We start from the raw sequence: 20,731 nt of genomic DNA, 5'->3' as shown, positions 1-20,731 counted from the left end.
AAATGTTTAACTTACTGTAGATATTTCGTTCTCGTGAATTTCTTTCTACTTAAGCTGTGCGAGTTGTACGTGCAATTTTGTCAAAGCCGTTGACATTGCACTCCTAAAATGACTCAAAACAGCATCTGAGTGGATGAAGAAAATACAGAATTCATCTTCTACCGTTGTGGATTAAACCCGCACTGTATGAGGCAGCGAAACACGTAAGTAAACACACTGAGTCTTTTCATTTGTTTCGCACCTTTATCAACGTTTGTACACTAGCGACTGTTACGCCCGCTCATGTTCCATATGTGAAGTGTTTTTCAAAGTGTAAACGAGTCGATTTGTGTATTATAGTACGAGAGAAAGTTTAGCTTGTAAACATGCATAACTTACCCAGAGCATGCAAAGTTAAAAACGTTACATAGCTGTGAAAAGTTTGAAAATGTTATTAAAGGGCCAGATATGTTTTTATGTTTCCTCTTTTAGTATTTCTACAACGCAACAGTAATGATAAACAGTTATTTTTTATGAGAGGTTGTTTTCCTCAATATCTCTCAGTTGGAATCTTTGTAGAAAATCTGTGGAAAAAAGAATATGAATAAATAAATTATATAGACATACATAATTGGTATTATTATTGGTATAATAATAATAATAATAATAATAATAATAATAATAATGATGATGATGATCATAATTAAGTAACATGCCAGGGTAAATTAAAGGGGCCATGGCATGAAAATCTGACTTTTCATGTTTAAGTGCTATAATTGAGTCCTCAGTGCTTCTATCAACCTAAAAAATGTGATAGAGATCAACCCAGTAACTTAGTTTTGGTAAACCTTCTCTACAAGCACATGAAAAAATAGGTTGTTGAAATTTGTCTCTCCTTATGATGTCATAAGGAGCTCTTATTATAATAATACCACCCCTTAATCTGCACTATCCAACCACAGTACTGCCATTTAGTCCAGAGAAAAGCACAATTGATTGTGATCAGTGATTGCATTATCATCAGCTCATTTGCACTTTAAAGACCACACCCAAAACGGCACATTTTTGCTCACACCTACAAAGTGTCAATTTTAACATGCTATAATAAATTATTTATATGGTATTTTGAGCTAAAACTTCACATATGTGCTCTGGAGATGCCAAAGATTTAATTGGCATCTTAAAAAAGTCTTGTGCCATGGCCCTTTTAATATTATTGTAAAGTAAGATTAGGAATATGGCGAATCATAGTGTTACTAAAAATGACAAAATAAACAGATAAATGTAATTATTACTGTATTTAACTTTTCATTATTAAATAATTGTTAAATAAATTGGTATATTGATTTATTTACTTCCTCCATATAGAAAGGTTATTCAGTTTCCCTAAAATGAATGTAAGAAGGATATGACACTTAAATTTCACAATCTTTCAGATGGTGCTAGGCCACCAAAACAAATACCTACTCGCAAGTAGCAAGTGATATAGTTAAATTTGTTGATGCCAGCTGGTAAGTAAAATTGTTTTAAGTGATTGTTTTATATTATTTGTTGTATTTTTGATTTTGTAGCTGTGCAGCTAATGATTGTGCGACGGTTGGCGTGTAGGGGTCTCGCCTCTCATCTTTGCCTGGCAGTAAGATCGACCTGGAGAGCACCTGAGATGGCCAGACCATGCTCTGGTAGTTTACCAGCACACTTATTACATTCTTTTCAACATTCTTGTACATCGATATAAATATTTTGAGGGATGATTTACACTACAAGTCAAAGTTTGGATAGACTTATTCTTTATTTAGGCTTATATTTTTTCCACAGAATAATAGCAAACTCATCAAAACTATGACATAACACAAATGTAACTGTAACTTATTTTGAGACTAAAAGCATCTAAAATATGGTACCATACAGTACAGCCTGACAGCGAAGCTTTTAGCAACTTTTGTTTTTATGGACTGGAGTGCGCTGTTTTGTTTATGTATGGTGATATTAATGGTTTGTAATTTGTATTTAAAATATGACCACCTTACATGTGACAAATGTGTGTGTGTTGCAGATTTGACAAAGTTTCGGGAGGATTTTGCTAAAGCAAAGCACATTGCTATTATTACTGGGGCTGGAGTGAGTGCAGAGAGTGGAGTACCAACCTTCAGAGGTCAGGGAGGATACTGGAGAAAATGGCAGGCACAGGTAATACTGCTTTATAATTGACTGAAAATAAACAATATTTGGACGTAATAAATGTGCATTTTTGAGAAAGAAACAATGTTATGGATGTGACATTTCTCGGTTATGGAATTGACAATTCTGAAAGCTGCACTTACATATGCAAAATAATTTGAAAACATTTTGATAACTTAAAAACAGACATTGCATTGATATTTAAGCAAGTTGGATTAAAACCTGTATATTTTTATGGTAAGGTTGACATTTGCATGAAATTGAAAACGTGTTTGACTTAAGATACAGTACTGGTATCTTATTATTCTCTACGCTTCGGTGACCTGTTCTATTTAAGAGCAATTCCAGCATTATGGATGTGACATTTGCGGTCAAAACTTGAAATATGTAGAAAATGCACTTGTATACACATTATACATTATATTACCAATATACTAAACCAGAACTGTTTATATTTTCTTAAGCCCCTGATGATAGAGTCCAGACATCAGAAAAACATCAGTCTAATACTCGTGTTATTTTATTTTATATGAGGGAAACATGCATATACGTTATGAATGTGACAAAAAAGGACACAAGCTCTTGAGATACAACATACTTTGTAGGAATTCTGTGAATTAGAATGCACACACCAGAAGCAAATATACCCAACAAATAGAGAAGGTAGGGTGCTTCAAATGATAAAATATGTATTTTATTTTAAAGGGGACATTTCACAGTAAAAAAAAAGTACAATAAAAATTTGGTGTCCCCAGAGTATAAGTTTTAGCTCAAAATACCACACAGATAATTTATTATAGCATGTTAAAATTTCCACTTTGTAGGTGTGAGCAAAAATGTACTGTTTTAATGTACTGTCCTTTTAAATGCAAATTAGCTTACCTTTGCAATAAATGGCAGTGCCGTGGTTGGATAGTGCAGATTAAGGGGCAGTATTATCCTCTTCTGACATCACAAGGGGAGCCAAATTTCTATGACCTATTTTTTCACATGCTTGTAGAGAATGGTTTACCAAAACTAAGTTACTGGGTTGATCTTTTTCACATTTTCCATGTTGATAGAAGCACCGGGGACCCAATAATAGCACTTAAACATGGAAAAAGTCAGATTTTTATGATATGTCCCTTCATATTTATAAGGAAGAAAGAATGTTATGGATGTGACATTTCTCTGTTATGGACATGATAGTTTTAAAATCTGCACTTACTTAACTATGGAAAAAATGCTTTAAAAACTCATCATCAGAGACTTTGCATTGGTATTTAAACCACCATCTGATATATTAGTATGGTTAAAACCTTCATAATAAAGTTGATATTTGTATGGAGTTGCCCATAACCAAGACTGTTTGAGATTCAAACCATGTTATTTAATATGATTTGTATACTCTGACCAAAGGAATGGATTGTTTCTTTATTTCTTCCTTAGGATTTGGCCACGCCTACAGCATTCTCTCGAGATCCGTCTTTAGTCTGGGAGTTCTACCATTACAGACGTGAGGTAACTCACACATTACTGACAGTGGACTAACTTCTTTATTTCATTAACTACTTCACTTGTTGTAATAATCCTAAAACATTATTACTTTTTAAATGTTTTGCATAGTATTCAGTGACACGCAGTTGCATTAAGGAATCTCAGAAATGTCAGTGTTTATTTCTGGGGTTAAATGAGGTATTGAAACCACAAGGGGGAGTAGCTTTTCCTAAATAACAGATTTGTTATTTATACACTACTAAATTTTCTTGTGTGACATTTTATATACAGGAACTTTACTGATATTTTACGCAAAGGTAAACCTCTGTCATAATTTTGTTCCAAAACCCAAATAACTTCTGTTTCTGTGTGGAGCACAAAAATGGAAGCTAGGGAGGGATAATGTTAGGGACAGACAGTAAGCCACTATTATTGTATGGAAAACAGATGAAATTAACATTCTGCCTAACATCCCTTTATGTGTTTACAAACATTATTTTATATAACAGGAGACAAGGGGTTTACTGTTCTCTTTTCATTAAAGGGTGATCTGTCCTTTCAATAAAAATTTAAGTGAAGTTACTATGCGGTCTGATCATGTGTGATCATTTGGTTGTATGCTTATAAATTGTTTCTTTTCAAAATGCAGGTAATGGCCAGCAAAATGCCTAACCCAGCACATTTGGCTATAGCAGAGTGTGAGTCCCGTCTTCGCCAGCAGGGGCGCTCTGTTGTGGTCATAACTCAGAACATTGATGAGCTGCACCATAGTGCTGGTTCCAAAAATGTTTATGAGATCCACGGTGAGACAGTTTTAATCATACTGCATTTACTATTGAGATAACAGAAATGAAAACATTGATTATATATTTAGTTGTCCCATATCTCTGTATAATACATTTCTCTAGTTTGGTTTATTTTCTTTAATGGATTCCACTTTTTTTGCCTACCCATAGGTAGTTTATTTAAAACTCGTTGCATGAGTTGTGGAGAAGTCAAGGCCAACCACAAGAGTCCAATCTGTCCTGCTCTGGAGGGGAAAGGGTAACAGTGACGCGACCGTTATTCCATCACCGCTTAAAATATTTAAACTGTAAGTGACTGCTCTCACCTTGTTCATTGTTTCTTTTTCATTTTTAGAGAGCCTGACCCCAGTGCTAAGGACGCCAGAATTCCAGTGGAGGAACTGCCCAGGTGTTTGTTTTAATAGAGATAAATTTGAGTATGAAACTGCTGCACCTTGTCAGCATGAGGTGGAAAGTATGAATTGCATTCATATTGTGACATATTTTATATATAAGAAAAATGGCTATTTAACAAGAAAAATTAGCTAATTGACTAGATTGAAAAAGGGGGTGTTTGCAAATTAAACTCCTTTCACACAGCACGTTGATCCCAGAAAATGCCCATAAAATTGTCTGTGTGAATGCAAACACGTCCCATAAGTGATTCCCAAAGTTATGGTTCAGCTCTTTGAGACCGGGATTTTAAATGCAGATCAACATTCGGCACAAAAAATGTCTGCGAACCGGTATGAAGCTGTGCACGATTACAAAACACGTCACATGTCTTTACGAGATCTTTTAGTCTCAGTTTTGTTCATGTGCGCATGGCTCAGTGTGTAAAGCCCAGGATACACTGCATGATTTTTAACTGTCCCAGATGAAAGATTGCATCGTGAAACAATCGTGGCGATTTCTGTGATCATGGCTCTTAAATGGTGGTCCAATGTTGTACAGTGAGAGAGGTTCAAAGACGGCCGTTTTTCTGGTCTTGCGTCCAAAGACAGCCTACACACAGCCGTCACAGCATAGGATTCAGTAGGTGTCACCATCATACAGTCTATATGCTTGTCGTACCCAAGTTTAAACTATCCATGTCGTACAGCGTGATAAGGTTTTAAAGAGCACATATTTCATCTGTACGTTGTGATTGGTCTGAATACCTCTGATGTCAGGCAGAAATGTGATGCTCCTTACCATGTTTGAAAGATTCGCTCACAATGCAATGCTAACAGGAGTTAACTTACATTCTGTGAGTGTGTGTCTGAAGCGGGAGGAATTATGATAATGTCGGTCTTTACTACATCACCAATCCTACAATCCGTGTTTTGGTTGTAGTCCAAGAAAAGAGATTTACGTTGGAGACGATAACTCGCGTCATCGTTTACTTTGGGGTTTGTTCCTTTTCCATATCGTTAACATGTACTAATACACACTTACACACCTTAGGAAATGTGAATTTGGACCATTGGTGCTCTTTAAAATGTAGAATTTTGAGGAATGGATACACAGTAAAATGTTTTAATGAGATGACTACATCATTATTGGTAACTGAAAGCTGTTTCAAATTTGTTAAAGGTTAAATAAGGAAACACGCGTGGGGTGTGTTGTGTGTATAACTTTAGGCGTTTCAATCCTGCTGAAATCTTCAGAGGTTTCTTGGTCTAAATCAGATTTTAGCACCAAATTTTAGTAGTTCAAAATGATTTGCAGAAACATAATACTGTGTTTAATAATATACTTTACTCCCAGACTGCTCGCTCCCACCGACATCTCCTGCCCGACCACCCGCCCCACCTACAAATCAATGTGTGGAAACCAGACTTTTAGTTTATTATACAATAGTATTTAAACATACTGTAATCCCATTTAGTTAAGAAAGTGTGCAAGAAACCTTAACATAGCTGAGCTTATGGAAAAATTATAATAATAAACATTGTAAAAAAAATTGTTCACCCAAAAATCTGTATGAAATTCTGATGAACACAAAAGATAATATTTTGATAAATGACGTTAAGCACACAGCTGATGGTAACTATTGACTTCCATAGTAGGACAAAAAATACGATGGAATTCAATGGTTACCGTCAACTGTGTGCTTACTATTATTTATCAAAAAAATCTTCATCTTTTATCACAATATTTATAAAAAATGTATACTATGGAAATCAATGGTGTGCTGTGTTCATCAGAAAAAACAAATTCGTACAGATTTAGAACAACATAAGGATGAGAAAATGTTGACACAATTTAAATTTTTGGTTGAATTATCCCTTGAAGTTATGACCCCTTAATAGTTCACTGTAGCACTTGCATTGTAAACCCTACAGAGAAAGGTGATTGAGAATAGTAACACTTTTCCAACAGAGGACAGCAGATGTTCATGAGTTTAATGTTCAGAGGTGTTAGTTTTGTAATCTGTGTTTGTAGATGTGAGAGGAAGAGCTGTAATGGCTTACTGAGACCTCATGTGGTTTGGTTTGGAGAGACCCTGGATGCTGATATTCTCACCGGCGTGGAGCAGGAGCTGGACAAGTGTGATCTCTGCTTAGTAGTAAGTGATAATTGTGTCTGTGAGCCATCTACCTAATGCTCTTAAGTCTGGATTATAGTCTGTTTTTTGAGCTACATACTATATCCTCCAGTATGCGCATGTGCGAAATTCACGTATAATGTACACAGGGTTACAAAAATCTAGTGGTGTATGTGGACCCTTGCGTATGCATAAAAAGGAGCCATACTCCAGCCTTTAGTTAGGCAGAAGTTATATGGCGACATAAAATACCTAATTTTGGCTAGGTGCAAAATTGCACATATTTCATGAATGCATTCCAACAATATAAGTGAAAATGTGGACAAAGTAAATCAAAATCTAAGTAAGGTCCACTTTAAATATGCAGGATTTAATAAGAGATTCACTTCTGATATCCTGAAACCATTAGGAATGCTGCCATTTAAGATGGCTGCCTATGTAGGGCAATAGACAGCAAGGTAGCTCACTAGTTTTTGAAAAGGAGCATAAGCGTCTGCATGAAATATTTATGACGCAACCCAGTCTTGTCAGTTTTCACACAGTTGCGTGTTTTGACAGCTTTGCGTAAAGAAACTGTCGCCTCAATTCTGTGTGCGTCACATTGTTTTGTTGTCTGTAGGTGGGCACCTCCTCCATAGTTTACCCAGCGGCCATGTTCGCTCCTCAGGTGGCAGCGAGAGGAGTGCCTGTAGCTGAATTTAACACCGATAGCACTCCTGCTACTAAAAGCTTTATGTAAGATATACAAACACACACACACTTTGCCTTCATATTAGTCACATGAGGACATCTCTCACTCTGCAAAATCAGGTCAGGCAAATGCCTTTTGTAGTGGTAAACATCAAATCATCTATAAGATTGAAAGGCTTTCTGATTTGGGCCACGTTTGTGTGCGGTTCTAAGTCTCTCTCTCTCTCTCTCTGAATTTTTCTTTTATATAACAATTGATTATCTCAGATGCAAAAGGCGCTTAACGCCACCCCATCAAAATGAAATAATGATATTAAATGAAATGCGCTTCAAATATGCTTAATCCCGGATTCTGGTCATTCAGAAATATATATATATATATATATATTTGACCGAATCTATTAAGAGTCTGATTATAATTATTTTTATAAATTACAAGAAAACATGTCAGACACACTTTTTTGCAACTTCAATTGAAGAGTTTGGTTCCAAAACGCAATAAACGCCATTTTAAAAAAAGGTATTGTATCTGGTCAGTATTAAAAAGTAAATTCTTAATTTTACGCAAAATCAGATATTTGCCGTGTTATTCTGTCATATTTTCTCCCTTTTTCCCAAAGCGTGATAAATGCCAGTCCTCCTTCTCTGCAGAATGCAATAAATCCGTTTAACCAATCACAGCGCACCATTCCAACCACTGTAAACAATAATGGCGGCGCTTTGAATACACACAGAAACCTAGTTTTCCTCATCTACTCTGTACTTCATGATCAACAAAAAAACAAAAACTAAATAATACTTTTAATGGCATTGATAAACCTGTGGTGGTTATCTGTGACGGGGAAGAAACGTAAGCCATCAAAATCAAATAATTTACGTGAGAGGCACTTGGGCGAAGGAAAAATGCCGGCTGTTGCTAGTAGTTATATGGGACCACCTCTCGTCAAACTTTTATGACCCCCTCCCCCACCCGGTGACAGGTCGTGTTTTATGACCCCTTGACAGATGGCGTTTTATGACCCCATGACAGATGGTGTTTTGACAAGTTGTGTTTTATGACCCTTAACAGATGGTTTTATGACAGTTTGTGTTTTATGACTCCTTAACAGATGGTGTTTTGACAGTTTGTGTTTTATGACTTCTTTGACAGCTCGTGTTTTATGACCCCTTGACAGGGGACGGGGCCATCAATCAAAAGCTGTACAAGCTGTCAACTTTAGACAGAAAGTATTTAATGGTTTTATGACGGTCATTTAGAGTGATTGTTTTTCCTGAGTGTATTTTATGTCAAGACTATGCTGTTATGTTTAATGACGGCTAGTGTGTGACAGCTCGTGTTTTGACATTTGATGTCAGCTCTCACCCTTCCTCACTCCTTTCTCACAAGACCTGCATTCTTTCACAGGGGTGCGTGTTGTAAAGCGATTAAAGATTTCTAAAACTCAATGTTGGTAAAACAATCCCCCATTACGGTGTCAAAAAAGTAAATGTTTATTTTAGATTTAGACAAATCATGAACAATGCTACGATTAAAACATTTGTTTGTAACATCACAAGTTATTTAATGAAATATTCCTTATACGTGTATAGTTTAAGCAATGATCTGAGCCATAACCTTTGGAGCCGGCAATACTATAATCTTTAGACAAAAGTCTAAACTAAATACAATTTTAAACGATTCATGAGTTCCGTGAATCTTTTCATGACCTGCTCTATAGTTTCACACGTATTAAAGATCCGACGGTGCCTGACAAAGCGCCGGGTGAGTGTTCATATATGCCGTTTTAAATTAACCTTAATAAAATGTAAATTTGTCCACTATGGCAAAATATTGGGGGTTTATTTTAGATTTAGGGGTTTCTTTAACCAAGGCTCTGATTAAGACATATGTATACGTGCACCGATTGTATCAGAGAACTTATAGCTGACGTTAATAAACTTTTTAAATGTTTTTAAGACGTCTTCACCTCATTTAGGGTTTTATTTTTAATTAAAGGCTTCTTAAAACATGTGTGATTATGTGTATATTATACAAAGAGTCTTATATTGTCTGCTCTGACAAAAATAAAGTATTATTCTAGATTTAGGTCAATTGACTGCGTGTATCTTATAAATACAACTTGATAATACGTTTGGTTTGTCAAGAGACTTTTTTAAAGTCACGCAAGAATAAAATCTTTTAGTTGTAATTGGTTAACATTAAATATACTATTATCTATTTAACTATAAGATATATTTTTCTGATCAACCTCAAAGTTTTTGATGCTGAGCTTATGACCGTGTGTGATAGATATTTCACAGCAGGGTCGGTTTGTAATCTAGGTAGAGTCTTTTAAAACTGTAGTGGTAAAATGTAATATGGTAACTCTGTCAAAAAAGTAAAAGGTTTATTTTAGATCATAATCTATTTTATGGCAAACATTACTGTATCTAAAAGTTTTTAACAACACAATTTATTTAATGAAATACGCAGTACGTGTATAGCAATGAATTGTACCAAAACCCCCGTAGGTCGACATTTCTTTAGACTAAATCCTATTTATTTTAAACTATATAAAAGCTGATTCGCTTCACGAGATCTGTAAAGCATTTCAAGCAGGGGGTTCTGTTCAAGCCATTAAAGATCGGGGCTCCGGCGTTTACAATAGAACATACACGGATGCGGGGACATATGGGCCATTAAGAAACTTTTAAACGATTAAAAACATATTCATATCATCTTCTGGGTTTTGTTTTAAATTAATGACATCTTAAAACCAACTGGGAATATGTGTTTATTACACAATAAAATGTAATTCTGGCCGCTCTGACAAAATAAGGGTTAATTTTAGATTTAGGGATTTCTTTAACCAAGTCTCTGATTAAAACACGGGAATGCGTGCACCAAAGTTGTCAGATAACGTAGGCTGATGCGCACATATATCTGGTGTTAAGAACCTTTTAAACGTTTTAAGACATTTCACACCCTCTTCTGAGTTGAATTCATTAATGTCATCTAACATACACGTGTGTACATGTGTATTTACGATAAATGTAACACGGTACGTATTGTCAAAATAAAAGGTTTCTTGAACATGTTATTCCAGTGTGTGGTTCTTGTCTTGCGAGTGTTCGACATATTTAGTGATGTGGAAAAAAGGCCCCATTGACAAAAAGTAATAGGTTTATTTTAGATTTCAGGCTTCATTACTCAGATACAGATTAAAGCATGTTATTTCTTATTCGTAATTTAAAGAAACTTAGAAGTTTTAAGACATTTCATCACACATCCTATGATGACTTAAACCCTTGTGTTAGCCCTTAGAGGACAACAAAATGGGTGCAAATATTATTTATCAACATTTGATGTTGTTATAAACCAGGTTGTCACATACGTGACAACAATCATTGCTTTAAAGACAAAACATTTAACAAATTTGACATTTTGTTAAACATGGTTGTGTGCGTCCATAAACACAACAACAGTTAGGACATGGTTCTACATAATATTAAAATCACGGGCTTACGTTAAATAGGTAAACCTTAATTTTTACTAAATAAAATAAAAATAAACTATTTGAACATCTTAACCGATATTAGGTTAGGTTTAAGATGAATTAGTGTCTATAGCTTTACGAATTACATCGTAAAACCCCACAGCGGATATGGTGTGTGCGTGTGTGTGTGTGTGTGTGTGTGTGTGTGTGTGTGTGTGTGTGTGTGTGTGTGTGTGTGTGCGTGCGTGTGTGCGTGTGTGTGTGCGTGCGTGCGTGTGTGCGTGTGTGTGTGTGTGCGTGTGTGTGTGTGTGTGCGTGTGTGCGTGTGCAATGGCTGTTATCACGTGGTGCGGACCAAACGACCAACGCTGCGGGGGTTGTGAAGCGAAGAATGAGTTCTGTATAGATGAGAAGTTTTTCCTTCTGAACACAGAACCTTTACCAAAAACGTAACCCCGGATTAACACATCACAGAACAATTTGAACAACCGTGTCGGATTCGTACACACCAGAGGTCTGTTTTATGTTTTGCAGAAACTGTGGAAACTTTTGATGCTGCCAAGGTGTCCGAGTTCGCAAACAAACTATCAAACGCAACGCGGCGGAAACAGTGGACACGAGCCTTTTGTTGCTGAGAAGGCGATTGAACTCAGAAACAAACAAGCAAGCAAAGTTGTCTACGAAACTACGGATTCTTGAAAAAGATGGCACAAAGATCATTCGAACGACTACGCAATGGCCAGAAGGGGTATGTGTACGGGACCGACCTTTTTAAAGATATGCTTAAAAAGAACTACAAGCGCGAGATGTCCAATCTACTATGTACTGTGATATACAAAGATGCCAATGTGTGCATGCCTCCAAACTATTGCGAAGCTAACGCCGGTCGTGTAACCAGACTCAAGGAAAAAACAGATGGTGTGAAAAGTATAGATGGCTCTCTCAATAACATGGTACAGACGGTTGTACAGGCCCAAGAGGAACCCAGTGTGATTATTAGAAAGGCCCTAGAGATATTTTATGAATGTGACGAGGCCGAGTTCTACATCATCAATATCATACTTATGTCGGCCTTTGTAATTGACGTATGCATTGATATCCTTGTAAAGAAACGAGAAATTAATGTGTGTGAAATCATAGAAAATGCCGTAGATTTCATGTTTGAAAGGGGTCTTGGATCATGCATGCACTTTCTATGGTATCTAGATAATATCATAACGTTTAATAATGATGATGCCTAAAAACCAATCGTGTGAGCCAGTGGCATATCTTATGCAAGTTTTTACAGTTGTTTTTTAGTTTTACCAAAAGTTTTAATCTGATTTTATTTTTTACTCAACATTATGATTGATAATCCATGTTCGTCAACAAAGGTATACTTTAACAAAAACTACGTTCTAGTAGTTTCAATGTATGGTAACTGTTGTTTTTTCATCATTGATTTTGTATACTGCTTATGTTTTTGTATGTTTTGCTGTACCGATTTCATAAAAACAAAAAATATACAAGGATTTCTGGTCTTTATGTCTGTGTTGATACCATTAGGCTCAATCATTAGAACATTTAAACATCTTGTTCAGACAACGTGTGACATTGCTCATTCTTCATATGTTTTTGCAACTCCACACAGAGAAACGTGAAAGATTAATAGAAATTACATGTGGCTACATCACATGTCTTTCAGAGGCGTAAAATAAAGTCACCAATGTTAGTATGGGAAGCTAAAACAGCACAGGCACAATCTGATCCTAATTTTGATACATGATGTCTGTCACATAGTCAAAGATCATCTACTTCATGTCTCTACGAATCCTGACAGAGTTTTAGTTTCATATACACAACACATCAAATGTAAACCACGGTAAACTAAATACATTTGACAGCAAGGATCTCTAATTTTCTGAGAACCTCATCACTCACTTTTTAGGTAGCGAAAGGTTTTTGTTTATTTTAGTTTAACTCAGCACTGAAATTTTAGTTAAGCACACAGAAATGCACAGATTTTACGTTTTAAGTATACATGTCTACATCACATTGCGATTTCAGTCTCAACTAGATCGATGATCTATCAATATTAGCTACAAATGTTGTTAGTATGCATGCTATGCATTCACAAAACATACATTTACATTCAAAACCTATGGATTCAAAGACTTAAAGTCATCATTTTATGTCGTTCACATCAACCGTACCAACATTTTTAGAATGTGCAAACTGTTTTACTTCGTTTTAAACATGTTTGGGCGGTTTCAGTCTAGATTTTTATAGAAAACTTGAGAACATGACACCGTTTTAACATTTACAAAATGATGAAGCATTTTACTTTTAAGTGTCTCCCATGATCATGTGGGGGTGTGACAATTACTTTTGTTTGTTTGGAAATTATATGAATGCAGAGAAACAACGCAAAAGTTTTGAACTTTAACATAATTTTATATGGGTCCTGATTTTTAAAAACAGTAAGCTGTAATGTTTCTTACACACAAATCTAAACACATCACAAGTCTGAATGTTTAATAGCATACAAAGGTTTGTTGGCGTATTTTAAACACAAGCTGTTTATCTTAATCTTTAAACAAATGTGTATGACAAAAGTTGTTCTGCCTGAACTGACACTAAGGATCGATGCCGAAATGTTAAATCTAAGTATTTGCAAAACAACCTTGACCACCATATAGATGTTTTCAATCTAATGGTACCGGTTTTAAATGTGACCAAACTATTTCAAACATTACCAAGTTGTAGTTGGTTGCGTTTTAATTTACAAGGTTTTAACACACATTACTGTTTAGTCACGGTGTGTTTCATTGCATTGCTGCATACAACAGACTCTCTAGTTTATGGTAAAAGGCTTACTAAATAAAAACCTAAGCACTCTGTATTATGTTGCCACTGATGATTTTACAAGTTTACAGTTTCAAACATTTTTGCTATCTTAGCTGTGAAAGATTTAGTAAATAACTCTAAAACATAAACAGTGTTGAAGCATTCCCTTAATCGTCTAGCAACGATTTTCAAGAGATTACCAACATGTATGATGTACTAACTGTCAAGGGGTCTGTGATATTATTTTTTGAAGTAATTAGCTATCTAATGGCTACTGCACAATAACTTAAGCGATAAAGAGGTTGCCAAATGTTACATAACCTATAGAAACGAAACAAGATCAATTACAAAGTCACTGGCATAAGGTTTACACTTAAACAAATCGGTACAGCAAAACATACAAAAACATACAAAAACATAAGCAGTATACAAAATCAATGATGAAAAAACAACAGTTACCATACATTGAAACTACTAGAACGTAGTTTTTGTTAAAGTATACCTTTGTTGACGAACATGGATTATCAATCATAATGTTGAGTAAAAAATAAAATCAGATTAAAACTTTTGGTAAAACTAAAAAACAACTGTAAAAACTTGCATAAGATATGCCACTGGCTCACACGATTGGTTTTTAGGCATCATCATTATTAAACGTTATGATATTATCTAGATACCATAGAAAGTGCATGCATGATCCAAGACCCCTTTCAAACATGAAATCTACGGCATTTTCTATGATTTCACACACATTAATTTCTCGTTTCTTTACAAGGATATCAATGCATACGTCAATTACAAAGGCCGACATAAGTATGATATTGATGATGTAGAACTCGGCCTCGTCACATTCATAAAATATCTCTAGGGCCTTTCTAATAATCACACTGGGTTCCTCTTGGGCCTGTACAACCGTCTGTACCATGTTATTGAGAGAGCCATCTATACTTTTCACACCATCTGTTTTTTCCTTGAGTCTGGTTACACGACCGGCGTTAGCTTCGCAATAGTTTGGAGGCATGCACACATTGGCATCTTTGTATATCACAGTACATAGTAGATTGGACATCTCGCGCTTGTAGTTCTTTTTAAGCATATCTTTAAAAAGGTCGGTCCCGTACACATACCCCTTCTGGCCATTGCGTAGTCGTTCGAATGATCTTTGTGCCATCTTTTTCAAGAATCCGTAGTTTCGTAGACAACTTTGCTTGCTTGTTTGTTTCTGAGTTCAATCGCCTTCTCAGCAACAAAAGGCTCGTGTCCACTGTTTCCGCCGCGTTGCGTTTGATAGTTTGTTTGCGAACTCGGACACCTTGGCAGCATCAAAAGTTTCCACAGTTTCTGCAAAACATAAAACAGACCTCTGGTGTGTACGAATCCGACACGGTTGTTCAAATTGTTCTGTGATGTGTTAATCCGGGGTTACGTTTTTGGTAAAGGTTCTGTGTTCAGAAGGAAAAACTTCTCATCTATACAGAACTCATTCTTCGCTTCACAACCCCCGCAGCGTTGGTCGTTTGGTCCGCACCACGTGATAACAGCCATTGCACACGCACACACGCACACACACACACACGCACACACACACACACACACACACACACACACACACACACACACACACACACACACACGCACACACCATATCCGCTGTGGGGTTTTACGATGTAATTCGTAAAGCTATAGACACTAATTCATCTTAAACCTAACCTAATATCGGTTAAGATGTTCAAATAGTTTATTTTTATTTTATTTAGTAAAAATTAAGGTTTACCTATTTAACGTAAGCCCGTGATTTTAATATTATGTAGAACCATGTCCTAACTGTTGTTGTGTTTATGGACGCACACAACCATGTTTAACAAAATGTCAAATTTGTTAAATGTTTTGTCTTTAAAGCAATGATTGTTGTCACGTATGTGACAACCTGGTTTATAACAACATCAAATGTTGATAAATAATATTTGCACCCATTTTGTTGTCCTCTAAGGGCTAACACAAGGGTTTAAGTCATCATAGGATGTGTGATGAAATGTCTTAAAACTTCTAAGTTTCTTTAAATTACGAATAAGAAATAACATGCTTTAATCTGTATCTGAGTAATGAAGCCTGAAATCTAAAATAAACCTATTACTTTTTGTCAATGGGGCCTTTTTTCCACATCACTAAATATGTCGAACACTCGCAAGACAAGAACCACACACTGGAATAACATGTTCAAGAAACCTTTTATTTTGACAATACGTACCGTGTTACATTTATCGTAAATACACATGTACACACGTGTATGTTAGATGACATTAATGAATTCAACTCAGAAGAGGGTGTGAAATGTCTTAAAACGTTTAAAAGGTTCTTAACACCAGATATATGTGCGCATCAGCCTACGTTATCTGACAACTTTGGTGCACGCATTCCCGTGTTTTAATCAGAGACTTGGTTAAAGAAATCCCTAAATCTAAAATTAACCCTTATTTTGTCAGAGCGGCCAGAATTACATTTTATTGTGTAATAAACACATATTCCCAGTTGGTTTTAAGATGTCATTAATTTAAAACAAAACCCAGAAGATGATATGAATATGTTTTTAATCGTTTAAAAGTTTCTTAATGGCCCATATGTCCCCGCATCCGTGTATGTTCTATTGTAAACGCCGGAGCCCCGATCTTTAATGGCTTGAACAGAACCCCCTGCTTGAAATGCTTTACAGATCTCGTGAAGCGAATCAGCTTTTATATAGTTTAAAATAAATAGGATTTAGTCTAAAGAAATGTCGACCTACGGGGGTTTTGGTACAATTCATTGCTATACACGTACTGCGTATTTCATTAAATAAATTGTGTTGTTAAAAACTTTTAGATACAGTAATGTTTGCCATAAAATAGATTATGATCTAAAATAAACCTTTTACTTTTTTGACAGAGTTACCATATTACATTTTACCACTACAGTTTTAAAAGACTCTACCTAGATTACAAACCGACCCTGCTGTGAAATATCTATCACACACGGTCATAAGCTCAGCATCAAAAACTTTGAGGTTGATCAGAAAAATATATCTTATAGTTAAATAGATAATAGTATATTTAATGTTAACCAATTACAACTAAAAGATTTTATTCTTGCGTGACTTTAAAAAAGTCTCTTGACAAACCAAACGTATTATCAAGTTGTATTTATAAGATACACGCAGTCAATTGACCTAAATCTAGAATAATACTTTATTTTTGTCAGAGCAGACAATATAAGACTCTTTGTATAATATACACATAATCACACATGTTTTAAGAAGCCTTTAATTAAAAATAAAACCCTAAATGAGGTGAAGACGTCTTAAAAACATTTAAAAAGTTTATTAACGTCAGCTATAAGTTCTCTGATACAATCGGTGCACGTATACATATGTCTTAATCAGAGCCTTGGTTAAAGAAACCCCTAAATCTAAAATAAACCCCCAATATTTTGCCATAGTGGACAAATTTACATTTTATTAAGGTTAATTTAAAACGGCATATATGAACACTCACCCGGCGCTTTGTCAGGCACCGTCGGATCTTTAATACGTGTGAAACTATAGAGCAGGTCATGAAAAGATTCACGGAACTCATGAATCGTTTAAAATTGTATTTAGTTTAGACTTTTGTCTAAAGATTATAGTATTGCCGGCTCCAAAGGTTATGGCTCAGATCATTGCTTAAACTATACACGTATAAGGAATATTTCATTAAATAACTTGTGATGTTACAAACAAATGTTTTAATCGTAGCATTGTTCATGATTTGTCTAAATCTAAAATAAACATTTACTTTTTTGACACCGTAATGGGGGATTGTTTTACCAACATTGAGTTTTAGAAATCTTTAATCGCTTTACAACACGCACCCCTGTGAAAGAATGCAGGTCTTGTGAGAAAGGAGTGAGGAAGGGTGAGAGCTGACATCAAATGTCAAAACACGAGCTGTCACACACTAGCCGTCATTAAACATAACAGCATAGTCTTGACATAAAATACACTCAGGAAAAACAATCACTCTAAATGACCGTCATAAAACCATTAAATACTTTCTGTCTAAAGTTGACAGCTTGTACAGCTTTTGATTGATGGCCCCGTCCCCTGTCAAGGGGTCATAAAACACGAGCTGTCAAAGAAGTCATAAAACACAAACTGTCAAAACACCATCTGTTAAGGAGTCATAAAACACAAACTGTCATAAAACCATCTGTTAAGGGTCATAAAACACAACTTGTCAAAACACCATCTGTCATGGGGTCATAAAACGCCATCTGTCAAGGGGTCATAAAACACGACCTGTCACCGGGTGGGGGAGGGGGTCATAAAAGTTTGACGAGAGGTGGTCCCATATAACTACTGTTGCTTGTTCTCCCGACAGCATCAAGCTTCTGTCATGCTAACACATTGACCCAAGGGGATCTTATGAAAAACTTTCCATTATTTTACTCTAAGCCAAATAAAATCGTGCAGGACCAAAACATTTTACAACTGATCGCTGTCAAAACAGATCAGTGGCTAAGTCCCAATTATAACAGCAGCAATGACAGTGTTCTTAATATGGCAAAGTAAGTGTTTTAATTAATGCCATTAATGTTTATTTTTTTAATCAGTGTATACCACTAGTCAACTAAATGAATATAACATGGCAAAGATGAATGCACATTTATATATTGATTCAAAAGATTTATAGCATTTTGAAAAAAAACTTTTTTGCATTCTGGGAAAAAATAATAATTTTTTCTAATAAATCTTAAAAAAATCAAACTATGGATTTAAATTTTTTATGGTATTATAACCTAAAGATACCATGTGAAAGTTTGTACCAGAAAATATTGGTTTTCATCTGGTCACTAGAAAACATGTTTTTATCAAAATTAGTCAAAATGGATTTATTGCACTTTGGAACCAAACTCTTCAAATGTTTTTGTTAATATAAATTATTATTTATTACTTGAGACATGTAAGTTATTTTAAATGGTTAAACACTAAAATAAAATAAAAATAAATGTTTGACTGGGTTGACTCCGCAACACTATTTCTTTTTTTGCTAGACGGGCACCTTTTATATTTAAGTGATTCATGAATTTGCATAATAAACATCATTTAACTTAGTGTTTGCTTTTTTACCAACAGGTATCACTTTAAAGGTCCATGTGGCATCACACTGCCTCCTGCCCTGGCACCTCATGAAACTGAGATCATTTAGGAAGACATGAACACCCACTGCATTGAGCACTTTAACTGAACTTGAACATGCTTTGCAATTGATTTGGAGTGCTTTCATGTGATTGGTCTTTAAAATGTACACTTTTGTCTTCTGGTTGAAATTGTTTTTTGAAATTTGGCAGAATTACACAGAATTAAATTTTACATTGTCTTGTTGAGGGATTTATTGGCATATGAAGCAGAATTTGTGTCTATTTTTTCTGTCAATAGATGAGTTTGACTGGCTGTGTGTGTGTGGTGTGTGACTGGGTGTGCCCTGTGGCATGAGGTCACCTTGAGGATTTTATTCCAAGGTCCAATGTAGGTCTCTCTCTCTCTCTCTCTCTCTCTCATCATCTACATTGTGTTTGACATTTCCTGCTACAACAGGGATGTCTTCATAACCTGTGTGAATTCATTGTGAATAATTAGAGCTGTAACATTCAAAAAATAATTAGATTTTTCCTCACATTAAAATTGTGCGACAAAATGCACATTAAAGGAAACCGAATTCATCCAGAGGCCAACACTGTAACTAAAAATGCTGTTTGGGTAACAGTGTTTAGATGTGCGAGATGGGGGGGTACGTCTGTGTTTGTAAATGATAAATGAGTGTGTAGTTTTGAGGCGTGTGCAACCGATAGCTGTTTGTCTGTTTGCTTTTGGTCTCCTGGAGAGGTCGTGGCTCATTACTTTCAGAGGCGATGAGAGAGGTCTGCTCCAAAAATAACACACACCATTTCCTGTCCATTAAACCACAATTTCACACCAATCTGAGCTTAACGACGTACGCGCGTGCATGCACAATAAATATCTCCCCTGACATACGCTTAGCCTCCAAAATCCTTTGAGATGCACGACATCAATCCTACACACACATACATGCGCACTCCTATTAAATATCGATTTCACACCAATCTGAGCATCTTCCCAGTCTGGGCTTGTCGGGGGATGGAAATTTGGAGATGGGGTGTAAAGATCTTTGTGATCTATTTTATTCTGTTAGGTCAGTGTGACTTCCAGCAGTTCTGGTTACCGGCCCTAAGTCATAACCACATAGCATTGGCTACATTTCCTTCATCATCGAGTGCAAAGATGATGTGCTATCCTCATACACATAATGGCTTTATTTAATTTTTGGCGGAGGTCTCTACTTACCACAGGCTTAGACTTGATGGATATGGAGACACTGGATGAGGGTAAACTCTTACATTAAGCTGATGACCCAGACATCATCTGTGGTTGGGTGCCCTGAACTGCGAGAATAATCCAAATAATAAAGGATATTTTTTATCATCTTATTGCTGAAATTCAATGTCCCCTCATGTGCTGTCACCACCATCCCTGTGCTCTGTAAGTTAAGGAGATCTAATATATCTACAAAGCTAAATATTAACAAATGGTTCTGTCCAATATTTGCCCAACCATGGGTTAAACCTACCGATGTTGCCTAACACAGTACATATGTCAGAACAGTACGTTCTCATGCTATTTTTCAGTCCTCGTTTAATGCCTCCATCATTCTGCTTGACCTGAAGATGTCAGCAAAGGAATGACCTGTCAGTGTTCA

General features: G+C 35.8%; 1 protein-coding gene across 1 annotated transcript; it reads left to right on the top strand.

Annotated features, from left to right (window-relative positions):
• Positions 1 to 39: 39 nt before the first annotated feature.
• On the top strand, positions 40 to 19,326 carry sirt5 (sirtuin 5). The gene is made up of 10 exons (XM_065257300.1): positions 40 to 203; positions 1,551 to 1,661; positions 2,036 to 2,169; positions 3,589 to 3,660; positions 4,286 to 4,439; positions 4,593 to 4,680; positions 4,777 to 4,830; positions 6,849 to 6,972; positions 7,571 to 7,686; positions 19,090 to 19,326. The coding sequence occupies exons 2-10, from the start codon at positions 1,562 to 1,564 to the stop codon at positions 19,160 to 19,162; spliced, it is 915 nt and encodes a 304-aa protein (XP_065113372.1). The 5' UTR covers positions 40 to 203; positions 1,551 to 1,561; the 3' UTR covers positions 19,163 to 19,326.
• Positions 19,327 to 20,731: the final 1,405 nt, after the last annotated feature.

The sequence above is a fragment of the Paramisgurnus dabryanus genome, chromosome 12 (assembly GCF_030506205.2).
Source record: "Paramisgurnus dabryanus chromosome 12, PD_genome_1.1, whole genome shotgun sequence".
Lineage (NCBI taxonomy): Eukaryota > Metazoa > Chordata > Actinopteri > Cypriniformes > Cobitidae > Paramisgurnus > Paramisgurnus dabryanus.
Note: the sequence above shows the minus strand (reverse complement) of the source record. Positions and strands in the feature narration are given on the sequence as shown.